We start from the raw sequence: 12,851 nt of genomic DNA on the forward strand, positions 1-12,851 counted from the left end.
TCTCTGCCTTTTCCCTTTCTCTCTCTGCCTTTTCCCTTTCTCTCTCTGCCTTTTCCCTTTCTCTCTCTGCCTTTTCCCTTTCTCTCTCTGCCTTTTCCCTTTCTCTCTAGTTCCTTTCACAAATGAACTAGGTAAGAGTTGAAGTGCTCAGGGCCAGGTTGGATGGGGCTTGGAGCAACCTGGTCTAGTGGAAGGTGTCCCTGCCCATGTCACAGGGTTTGGAACAAGATGATCCTTAACGTCTCTTCCAACCCAAGCCCTTCTCTGATTCTCTCATACTTACTCAGTGCCTCATGTCAACATTCAGCTTTTTGTGTGTATGACAGTTGCAAGAATTGCTGTGCTCCAGGTCATCTGATGTTCAGCACTTGTAGCAAACTGTTGGAGAAAAAAAAAAAAGGAGGAAAAACCCAAACAGCCTGGTTTTTGCCAAGAATTTTTATCCCTTGGTAAATGTGTGGGCACTTCCTTATTTAACTAACTTTCGGTTCAGGATGTCACATTTGTAGCCTCACAGTTGCCTTCAGCTTGTGCAGATTATGTCCTCACATGCTGAAAATTTTTTGCCACTGAAGAAAGAAGGAAATCAGGTTTAAGGAAAAGCAGTTACTACACCAAAAAGCAGGAATCTGAAATTGCTACACTGAAAAGCATCTCGAGCTGACAGCGTTCTGTGAGCTTGTGTTTCTTGTCCAGCCTCTTGGCTTTGGGCTTGGAGAGCTGGGAATTGGCAATTTGAGCAAAACACAAGCTTTAATTTAAATTTCTGAGCCTTTGAATATTCTATTAACCTTTTAGATCTCATTTGTGGGCAAATTGTTATAGGTGTCTTGAGACTGATGGATGCAGAGCGCCAGGAGTGCCTTCAGTTGGCCATCTGAGCAGGACTTTAGTCATTATCTCTTAGTTTTGTAACAGTTTCCTCAATCAAGTCGGGTGAAAGAGGGTTGTTTGAGCTGTGCAATATTTAAATTTAGGAATACACCATTTCAAGCAATGGGCTGCCAGGAAATGTATGATAGAATTGATGTAGTAGTGCAAGAAGGAAAAGGAAAGCAAATTCTGCTCAGAATTACTTTGTTTTCATGGATTAGCCAGCTTTTTAGTAAATTTATATTAGATATGATCACAGTTTAAGGATCTTCACAAAAAGGGGTAGCTGGGTTATACAGAGACACTGCACATGTGCAGTGATTCATATGTTGCATACAGTTTTTATTTTAACAGAATTTTTGTTATTCAGAGGGTTTAGGTGACTATCATTACACAAGTCACTTGTGTTCTTATGGCACCAGCACTTGTATCCTTTTATTCTTTGGATTTTCAGGGAGAAAAAAGGCCTGTTTGTGTAAAAATAAATAAATCCTTTGTTGCAGAGTAGATCTCTTAAACTAATTTCCTGTAAAAGTGGTAAAATATGTGTGACTAATTTAAATAAAGGGCTTTTCATCTGCTTTTAATCCCCATCATTCATATTTATTTAGAAATTGTAGTATAAATAAACCATGCAAGTGTACAACCAGTCAAATATGTTGGTATCTCTCAGGCTGAAGCACTGCCAACTGCAGATTATGTGGTGTAGGACTTAAGGCAGTAAAGAAATCAAGGCAAATCCTTTCCTAGGGATCGAGATTGCAGGGATAAGGATAAATAACACTTCATATAATAGATTTGGAATTCTGCATTGGCAAAAAAACAAGCTAAATTGCAACATGATTTAATGCCAGTGTGTTTAATTCTTCCATAAAACAAAAATATCTGAAAGAATGTAGTTGAAGCTTCTCTAAAATCATCTGAATATCCAAGACATGAATGAATTTATTGGAGGTGGATAAGTGAGTGAAATTGGGTGCTAAAATGGCAGTTTTGGTTCATCACTTTTTAATGCTGCTTACTGTAATAGCTTCCATCAAGTTCTCGGGACTGAAACACAGGGGGATCTTTCAGTAGCAGCACCCGTGCAGGATTAAACAGAGGAACTGTGGTTAGGAAGGCCTCTCTTCTTTCCCACAGTGAACAGATTTTACTGAAAAATCTCCTTGTGTTGCAGTCTCCTTGTTTCCCTACCCAATCCAGAGTATTCCATGTAATTACCATTAATATACCTCCCTGTCTTCATGACTGAAATGCCACCTCCTTTTGGAGCTGGTGACCTTTAGTAGGTTGTCATAGAATCCCAGAATGGTTTGGGTTGGAAGGAGCTTAAAGACCACCTTGTTCCACCCCCTGCCATGGGCAGGGACACCTTCCACTAGCCCAGGTTGCTCCAAGCCCTGTCCAACCTGGCCTGAAACACTTCCAGGGATGGGGCAGCCACAGCTTCTCTGGGCAACCTGTGCCAGGGCCTCACCACCCTCACAGGGAAGAATTCCTTCCCAATATCCCATCTATCCCTGCCCTCTGGCAGTGGGAAGCCATTCCACCTTTTCCTGTCCCTCCATCCCTTGTCCAAAGTCCCTCTCCAGCTCTCCTGGAGCCCCTTTAGGCCCTGGAAGGGGCTCTGAGGTCTCCCTGGATCCTTCTCTTCTCCAGGTGAACACCCCCAACTCTCCCAGCCTGGCTCCATGGGAAATGGCTCTTTGTGGGCTCTGGTCACAGATTTGAGTATCTCAGTTCTGAAAAGACCACGTTCAGTTTTCTGAAAACCAAATCACGCTGCTGATGGCAGGAATTGTCCTTTCCTTGTTTCCTTTTGCTTCCAGGTGGTTTTCTCTTGAGGTTTCCCAGTAGCTCAGTGTTCAAACCTGCCATCCAGCTCGTGATGGGAAATAAAAGCACCTTGTAGCTCAGGGTGCCTTTGGCTGCACTAAAAGTGTCCAACAGCTTAAAGGAGGAGATGAGTTAAAAAACCCTCCCTGGTCCTCCTAAAATCCCACAGAGCTGGAAAACAGAACTGCCTCACTCATGTTTTTAAACCAAATCTCCATAATAATCTGTCTTTGGAACTGAAAGTGATTTATGTTTCCATGTGTTTCCAGACCCTGAGCCAGATATATTAATTTATTCCCAAGATGAACTGTTCTGCAAAGATTTTATGTTAAAATTTTTCTTATTTCAAACAGTTTTTCCTGGCTGAGCTTTTCTGGGAAAGGCTCTGCCCATGTTATGTTTGAGAGCTGCTTTTGAGTGCTGTAGACTCCTCTTGTGAAGAACGGCTCTGGGAAAGTTTCTCTCAGGTGAAAAGAGCCTGAAAATGTTTATTTTAATACTTTATGGTCAGAATTTCAGAAATCTGTAGGTGGAAATTCCCATGTGAAAAACTTAAAGCCATTCAAAACTGAAAAATAGGTGTCTTGTACTCCAAACAAAATGAATACAAAATAGTATTCATATGATTATGATTCAAAAATATATATCTTTTTGTGGATTCAATGAATGGAGCCTCAACAGGCTGCTTAGTCAAGAATTAAGGAATTGCTTACAGATTTTCCCAGTGAGGATTAACATCTGACGTAGTTGTGTCATTGCTTCAGCCACAATGGGATCCTTTATCTAGGCTCACATTTTATGTGCATTTCATTCCTTCCTACAGGCAGAGCTTTGTTTGTAAAGGGCAGCCTAACTGGATCTGTGTGTATTGGATGTACTGAAAAATGCGGATGTCTGGCAGGTGTAAAATATCCTGGGAATACAGCAAAGGCTAAGGAAGGAGGTTGCTGTATGTGGTGACAACTAACACTGCTGTGGGTGACTTTCATCTCATGAAAAGTAAATATTCATCTTTCACACCTCATTGATGGGATGTAGACTCCAAAGTTAGTCCAAACTTTCACAGAATATTGGATTTCCTGTGCCACTTGTGGTGACTGTGAACTTGTGCAGTTTAAAGCCACTCGGAGCTTTTGTTTGGGATTAATTTCCACTAAATAACTGTGCCATGGGAACACTCCAACCTCTTTGTTCATCTGCTGGATCATCAACATGCAAAACATTAGGAATTCAGCACGTAACAATTGGCTCCTACCTGGAATAGCTATTTTAGGAGGGCAGAGAGGAGCTGAGTGGCAGAACTGGGTCTTGCGCTACTTCTGTCTGTGTTTTGGTCAGACCACAAGGCTGAGTTGTCTGTGTTCCATTTAGGCAGAGCTGAGGGTGCAGGGGGATCCAAGGGCTTGAATGGGGCTTTGGGAGGGTTGAACCAGAACATGTAATGCCTGAGAGGGGAACTGGGATCTGTGGGAAGCTGGGATGAGAGCCTGGCAGTGCTTGGAGCCGTTGTTTTGGGAATTTCCTCTGTGTTGTGCCATGTGTGCCCTGAGGGGGCTGTTCTACAGGATTCCCAGTCAGGAGAATGGTGGGGTAACTGGGAGAGCACCTGTGCCAGCACCAAGTGAGGGGAATGCAGTGGTAATTGGGCTCTTGGCTCCAGATCATCTGCTTCCCTCCCTGCCATGAGCTTTCCTGCTGTTCGCTTTTCCTTGGGCAGGACCAGCGTAGGGATGTCGTCACCCACTCTTGTGCCCTCCTTCTGTGACAAATGTGGGGTGCTAAGAGCTTTTTACCACTTCTAGTACTGTGGAAACAGTGTTTTCCTGTAAATCCCTTATGGAACAGGTTCCAGAATTGGCTTTGGAACCTTTCGGGTGTTGTTTACCCTGTGGGAAGATTATTGCAAGGTGATTTTCCTCTTGCTTTCATAGCTTGTGCATTCCGTGGTCTGAGGGATGGAGTTCAGAGTGGTTTAGAGGTTCCAAGTAAACTGGGGGGGGTTGTGTTCCGATTAGTTTTGCAGTTAGTATGAAAATTACTTTTAGGGTGTACTGGTGTCTGCAGGCACAAGGAACAATAATGACATATCCGTAGCAGAGGGCAGTGCAGAGACATCGGGATGTCAGTGGGATGTGCCCATTCCCAGTCTGGGACTCTGAGAAACAGATGGTTTTGTGACCTGGATTAGTGGCTGTGCTCACAGAGCTCTGTGACCAGCCTAAAATCCACTGCCCGTGGCTGGGTCACCTCACCCAGCTGTGTTTGCTCTGCTCTGGTGATGGGTCAGAGAGATCCCTGCTGTGCTCAGTAACTCGGAAACCTATTATTTCATGGTTGTTTTTCATTTACTGTTTCTTTCCATCAGTTTCCAAGTTGTCACTTTTTTTTTCCCCGTTTCCAGGTAGGAAGAGATCTTTGAGTAGTAAAACCTGTTTCCCCCCCCACCCCATCACCTTTTAAAGCCTTTTTTGTGGTTCAGTTCTTATCTGCTGTGTAGAGCTAAACTTTTGGGGTTTGTATGCACACACACAGGATGTTTGCAGTTGGCTGAGTCAGTCTGTATATACATATATAGTTATATACACACACCTCCAAGTGTGCACTGGGGGTCACTGGTCCAACTGTTCTGGGCTCTCAGCATGCCTCTATCTGTGCTGATCCCATAAACCTGGAGTTTGGGGTTTTACAGGCTTGTGGAGCACAGGCACACACAGTATTTCTCCTTGATTTTCCAGGTGTTGGAGGAGAAATTCTAAGCTGAGTTACAATGGGTATTATTGTCCCATCTTGCTTGCAGGGATGGGTATAAGAGGGTAATTCTTGCTCCCTGCATTCCCAGTGGCTAGTTTGGGCAACAAGAACAGTTTGATGTAAAACAAGAGCCAAGATATATTTTTCTTAGAGATTTCTCTTTTGCCACGTGGGCAGTAAATGCTGTTTCCTCATTTGGAGAACTGAAACGAGATTGACAGTGACCAAAACCAGCCCTCAGCAAAAGACTGATTTTAATAAAAAAAAAATCCTTTCATCTTTAAATATCACCATTTATGCTAATCGTTGTGTAATTTGGGTTCTTGGAAGTGCAATTCCCAAAGGAAATAAGGCTCTGTGCAATCAGAGTAAGCATGAGTGGGTTTGTATCTCCTCCTCTTTCTGCATCCTCTTGATAACTTGGAAACTAATGGTTGTTATCAGTCAAATTGTGTAGAGGAGCACAAGCCTCACAAATAGCTTAATTATTCAAAAATTCAAGGCAGCTGAGTGGAGAGGAGTATATCCCACTAAAGCTGGACTGTTGTTTAAATTAAACCTTTAATAAATTTGGCAGAACCCTCATCTAAGTTGCCCAGAGAGGTTGTGGACTCCCCATCCCTGGAAGTGTTCAAAACCAGGTTGGGCAGGGCTTGGAACAACCTGGGATAGTGGAAGGTGTCCCTGCCTGTGGCAGGGGGTGGAACAAGGTGGTCTTTAAGCTCCTTCCAACCCAAACCATTCTGGGATTCTGTTTTTCTCTCCATCTCTCACATCCTCACACACACTTGGAAAATTTGGCCTCGTTACCCTCAGGTTTGCAGATTAAACTCCTCATTTCAGCCCCATGGGGAAAGGTGGTGGTGTTTCTCAAGTCATTTGTTACGGATCCCAGCAGCAGGAGTGTAACTTTTTCATCAAAGCACCCAACAGGATTCCCCTCTCCTCTTTCCTGCAGTCAGTTTGTGGTTTGTTGCATTAAAAAAAAATCTTCTTTTTTTTTGTTTTAGAAACGGAAAAGATCCCTGTAATGCGTGGACAGTGGTTTATTGATGGGACATGGCAACCTCTGGAAGAGGAGGAAAGTAACTTAATAGAACAGGAGCATCTCAACCGCTTCAAAGGCCAGCAGCTGCAGGAGAGCTTTGATATGGAAGTATCAAAACCTGTTGATGGGAAGGAGGGTAAGATTGTTTAGATCACTATAATATGTTTTTTGGACAGTTGGGGCCTGATTTTCTTGAGCAAGAATATGATCTGTATTGGTTTTCCATTCTACGTAGTGGGAACCATCAGTTTGCTCTCCCATTTTTCAGCACATCTCGATGTAGGATTTCCTGCTGCAACACATTTGATGAACACTGTAAAAATTGTATTTATGGATAAACATCTTGTTCCCATTTTTGTTTATACCTTTTAACTGTGTTTGAAGTCTCACTTCAAACTGAAATCTCTTGGTGGGACAAGAAGAGTCAGTGTTCAAATGCAAACTGGTTAATAGATCTCTGGCCAGCATCCCTGTTTTTGCCCTAAAGGGAGTAGTGTCAGTTTTACAGAACACATTTAATTTTCCATTCTTATTCACTCTGTGAATTTATTAGTTTTCAGCTTTAGTAAATCTTGGGCATTTATTCTGTTGTGGAAGTCCTTGTATTTTAATGACCAGGCTGAGGACATTTAATTAGCGTTGCTGGGAATCTCAGTCCAATGCATGGAACATTTTTAAGAGTAGATTTCTGAAATTAGTGATCTGTTGTTTAATGTAGACAGTCGATTGGGTTGCTCAAAGTATTGCACAGCAAAAATTCTGTGTTTTTAGCTTTCACACTTCTGTTTGTTGGTTGTCACTTGGTGAACAGTCTACAAACCACGAGCTGCAAGTGCAGAGGCCTCACAATACATTTTAGTGGGGATTTGGTTGTGTTACTCTTTATAAAGCAGCTTTTATTTTTTAACTGCAGCTTTGTACAAAGCAGTTACACAGCGTAGGAATGGCTGTGTTTGGGCCACATGCCCACACAAGTAAAAGCTTGTGAATAAATTGGAGGCAAGGCAATATTCAGGGGAATTCTGCAATCGCTGTAAGGAAAACCAGAGTGTTATTTGTTTTTCCAGCATTTCAGAGAGTAGTTAAGTTTGTGACTCCCCTCAAAGCTAGGGAGGACTTTATGAATTTATTTTTTTTTCCTATTTGTACTACTTTAAAAGATCCTTTCCTCTGGTCTAGCCTGCAGTATGGTGTTCTGCTTCAACAGCTCTGTCAAAAAGGTGCATAAAGTGGTGTGACCCCTGAGCCACAGCACTGTGCCAGTACAACCCCCCTTCTGGGAGGCACTTTTACCTGTGTTTCTGTGTGTCTGTACTGATTTAGTGTCCCAGTGTCCTGGCACAAAGCTCAGCATTGTTAGTGGCAGGGCATTGTGCTCTTACATGGAAAGCAAATCTGTGTTTTCCTGAGTGCTCCCAGCCTTTGGTAGCTGCATTTCTGATGGAAGGATGGATGGCTTCAGTGGTACTTGGATTCTCCTTATTGAGTAAGGAAGAGAAATCAGGGATTTTTAATTTTTTTTTTTTAAGAAAGAGAATAGAAATGTTCAGATTTGATGTTAGAGAGTTTGGGGAGAGTGATGAGAAAGAATAATCTGTAATATTTCTGAAAACACAGAAGTTCAGAAAAAGAAACTCCAAATTCAGGCACCAGTGCCTTTTCTAAAAAGTTAAAAGAGAAAAAAGCAAAACCAAAAACAGTAAACCCAAGCTGTATATGCCATCACTTCAAATGGAATATGTGTCAAGTCACTAACAACTTTCAATAGATTTTTTTTTTTTGGTAGTAATAGGAGAGTTGCAGGAAAATTACAGCTGACAGTGTGTGAAAAGTGGTTTTGTCATTATAATATGCCTCTCAGTACATCTTGGATCCACTGGCATCCACGATTCCCATTTGCAAAGGCACTGGGAGAAGCTTTGTAACCTGCATTATTATTGCTGGTGGAGTAAACATAATTAGTTGGAGAAGTGCTGAATTCAGTTTATAAATTCCTTAAATGCTACAATTTGTTGTAATTGTGTCCTGTATGAAACAGATTTTGGTCCCATCAAGGTTTACAGGGAGCTGTTATCTATGATTAGTGAAAATCAGAATAAATCTGTAAATATCATTGGGAAGCAAAGTGACTGCTCTCAGTGATGTGATAAAGCACTGAAGGGGATGAAAAACTAACCATGTCCTCTAATTGCTCAGCTAAGTTAATACAAGCTGCTGTAACAGTCTGTTAGTACTTAGAATTTCAAAATAAACCCAAAGTAAGTCAAATCCAGTGATTTTATTTATTAATTCTGCTCCTGGATTGCAGCATGTTAACAAGGAAATAACTAAGCTTCATCCAGGGCTTTTGCTAGGATGATGTTTGATGATAGGATGAATAAATGCCCCATTAATAAACTCTTAATCCAAGCAAACCTTCCTCTGAAAAAGAGCCTCCAACCTGTGGCCTATAAATAACATAATGCCCGTGCTGCACTCCTGTGGTTTTTTTGGGAGCACGACAAGCTTTAAATGCTGAAGGTGACAGAAAGTATGTGACTGTGTCCTGTATGACAGGGAGTGATTTCTCAAGCTCTGTTTTCCATGGAGCAGCCTGGAGATCACTGTTCCAGGGGGACATCCCGCTGTTTGCTGAGCAAACCGTAGTGGAATTTTGATTTTCGTCCTCGCAAAGTATTTAATTCCATGCCTTGTGAAATTAGCTCAGTTTATGGTGCCTGATGTTGCTGACTCCTCTTGGTGTCTGATCCCCTTCAGTGCATCACTTGTATTGTTATGGCACAGCACAGAAATGGGGCACCTTATTATCAAAAAAAGGCAAGGCGAGGGGGATTGTCTCCCTCTTGTGCTGTTGTGAGACCCCACTGGAGTTCTGTGTCCAGCTCTGGGACCCCCAACATCAGAGGGATGTGGAGCTGCTGGAGCCAGTCCAGGGGAGGCCACAAAGATGCTCCAAGGGCTGGAGCCCCTCTGCTCTGGAGCCAGGCTGGGAGAGCTGGGGGCTTCACCTGGAGAAGAGATGGCTCCAGGGAGACCTGAGAGCTCCTTCCAGAGCCTAAAGGGGCTCCAGGAGAGCTGGAGAGGGACTGGGGACAAGGTCCTGGAGTGACAGGAAAAGGTGGAATGGCTTCCCACTGCCAGGGCAGGGATAGATGGAATATTGGGAAGGAATTCTTGTGTGTGAGGGTGATGAGGCCCTGGCACAGGTTGCCCAGAGAAGCTGTGGCTGCCCCTGGATCCCTGGAATTGTCCAAGGCCAGGTTGGATGGGACTTGTAGCAACCTGGGCTAGTGGAAGGTGCAGGGGGTTGGAATGAGATGTTTAAGGTCCCTTAGAGTAACCAATACAGCTATAGGAGGGAACCACATTTTAAGATAAGGAATCAGGGGTTGGGCTGCATTTTGGCTGCTTTGCAGTGAAGCTGAACCTCTGCACCTGCCTTTGAGTTCATGCAAATCACACATTTGCACAGCTGCAAAATCTGCAGGTTCAGGAAGGCACCTTCTGGCTTGTCATTGCATAAAGTAATTTTACATAATTTTTATGAGCAAAACGAGAGTCATCACGTTGTCATTTTATAGTTGGATCAGGGAGCAGAGCTTGGGTTCAGCACTCAAATCTATGCTAAAAACAGTCGATTCTAATGACACCTGAAACCCCTAAATGAGATTCTGCAGTGCTGTAATGTATATATGAGCTTCCAGGCCTGATTGGTTGTTCTGCTGCTCTCTTAACAGAGACATTGTAGACAACATTGGGGGACTTTGGACCCCCACAGATTAATTTGTCAAGTACTTGTTTTTGTTGTTCATCCAGGCAACACTAGGCTTTTTTGTATGTTGGCTTTGCTTGTCCTTCTTAAGAACAATTCATTCTTCAGACTTTACGTGTATAAATTAATACCAACACAAGACATAAGGCAACATTTTAAACTGAATTCTTAGGCTCAAAATTTTAAATATTTGACACACACATCAGCCCTTAAAATGTGGGAATATCCAAGGTGTTTATTTGATCCCACTGAGGATGGGTTATATCCCTGTGCAGAAAGACTGACCTTTCTTTTACTGCATATACCAAGTGATTATACTTCAGTGTATCACCACTGGAAAATAATTCTATTAATACTTCTGATAAAAACCTAGTTGCAATACTTGTTCTGTGAAGCAGTGTTTAATCTGAAATGATTTTGAAGGGGGGAAAAAAATGTAGCATAATACCTATTTAGCAGTGAATAAGTTTAAAATTTACATATCTAAAATAATATTTAGAAAGTGCCTTTTCTGCATATTTAGGCAGACAGTGAGTTCAGGACCTGTCTGAAGGAGTCCATCAAAGGAGCAGCTTTTCTACAGATTTCAGTCATGTCAAAGCTTTGTAAGCTGAAACAAGACCAAGTTGAGTACCTATCAATCATCTTTTTCAGAGATATTCATTTAATGAGGATGAAATGAAGCTGAAAGCTTAATTTATGTGGCAGTAAGATAGGAATAGATGTAGTTCATTGTTTTTGCACAGAGAGATGCTCAAAATTCAGCTGGAAATCACCCGTGCAACACGATTCAAACTTGAAATTGGATCCAACTTTAAAGCTGATCCTGCTCTGCACAGAGGATTGGAACAGATGAACCCCAGCAATCCCTCTGGCAGAAATCATTCTGTGATCAAGTCTATGATTCCATGGTAGCCAATAAGAAATATGGGGAAAAAAAATCCTGTGAGAATCAGAATTAATGTTTTAATGCATTGATTTTGAGACAGCATAAGTCTATTGGATTTCTTTTCTTATGGAATTTCAAAATGTGGTTAATTGGTTAATGCCACAAAACCTATAAAAGTTGCATTTGGAACAGCTGATTTTTTTTGTCTTAAATTTCAAATAGTGTTTTCTCTCTTCATAAAAAGTTTATATGGGTTTTTGTCACAGCTAAGTTAACCTTTAGATGGGAAAGTCGAATTCATAGAAGCAGAGAGTTGTGCAGACCAGGAGGGATCTCTGGAGGTGGTCTAGTCCAACCTCCCTGCTGAGAGCAGGTTGCTCAGGATGTTTCCCTTGGGATTTTCAGTATCTCTGACAACAGAGACTCCACAGCCTCTCTGGGCAGTCTGTTTGGTGTTTTACCACCTTCACCACGAAAAACAATTTTATTTCTACTTTTTCATGAATTTCCTTTAGTATATTCTTCTTGAGTGTTGCATTCCCACAGCCGGTGAAATATTGCACGGACTAAATTATTCCATGGAATCCCAAGTAGCTCTGAGCCTAATTTTCCTCTCCTCTAGAGAACTGATGGGCAACAGTAAATACACTTTATTGGCATCTGCTGACAGAGCTGTTTGCTGAGTCCTGGACCAGGATAACTGATAAAAGCATGAAATATCACTCACTTGTACTGGCTTTGAGTTACTGGATCAGAGTGTTGGGTGCTCCTGGGGCCTTGCAGAACAGGGTAAAAATAGGATATTTTGTCTAATCTAACTTTCAATGATCCTCTTACACTCTTTGGGGAAAAAAAATAGAGCTGTGCTTAAAACTGAGTTGTTTAGTGTACATTTAAGAAGAGTTTGCTGTGTTCTATCCAGTACCAAGGAGGGGGATGATGTTTTTGTCCCAACTGTCTCTTACTAATGCCTTTAGCTTTGTTATGATGTCATGACTGGTTATGAACACTGAAGAAACTGAATTTGGCTAAATTCTTCAGCAATTAAATTTGGGACTTGACACTTCTGCTACAAAATCTGCTTTTTAAGTATATACTTTTTTTTTTTCCAGAAAATGTGCCAATTTTTTTTTTTTTTTTCCTAAAAATGGTGATACTAATGAAAAAAATGACACCCCGTTTAAAAATTTTACTTTGAAGCTCAGTGTTTTTACTTTTAGTTCTCTACTACCTCCCTCCCTTCTCCCTCCCTTCTTTGTTCAAATGGAGAGGATATAAGGAGAAATCAGATGCTGCATGTCTTAAGCGAAAGCATTCCCAAGGTACAGTAATTGTAGATTTCTTTTTTTTTTTGTAGTACTCCTGGCTTAGGAAGCTTTAAATTCTAGTCTGCTTATATCAGTTAAATGTGTTAGATTAACATGCTTCAGGCTTTTTTGAGCTGTATTTGTGCCATTTCCTTCCAGATGGAAGGAAAGAGCGTCTTAAATCTTAGAAGAAAAGTAGAAGTGCTGTGAATCTTAGAGAGAAGTAGATGCTCACAGTGTCATGCAGAAATGGTGATTATAATTGTTTGTTGACTGATGAAAACTCTGAACATTTGTTTCTCACACTCTTTTATATGTGGTTTGGCTTTTTCAGTAAAATAAAAGCAACTTTTTTAGAACTGCAGCAGGCCTGGT

General features: G+C 41.7%; 1 protein-coding gene across 1 annotated transcript in view; it reads left to right on the plus strand.

Moving 5' to 3' along the window:
* Positions 1-12,851, plus strand: part of DDHD1 (DDHD domain containing 1) — a 69,190-nt gene that overhangs the window by 12,690 nt on the left and 43,649 nt on the right. Inside the window, exon 2 of the mRNA XM_027703957.1 lies at positions 6,471-6,644. Coding sequence (XP_027559758.1) covers positions 6,471-6,644 — 174 coding nt within the window. The remainder of the gene's footprint in view (positions 1-6,470; positions 6,645-12,851) is intronic.

Source organism: Neopelma chrysocephalum, unplaced genomic scaffold (assembly GCF_003984885.1).
Source record: "Neopelma chrysocephalum unplaced genomic scaffold, ASM398488v2 Primary Assembly neopelma1_253, whole genome shotgun sequence".
In the NCBI taxonomy this organism is placed as follows: Eukaryota; Metazoa; Chordata; class Aves; order Passeriformes; family Pipridae; genus Neopelma; species Neopelma chrysocephalum.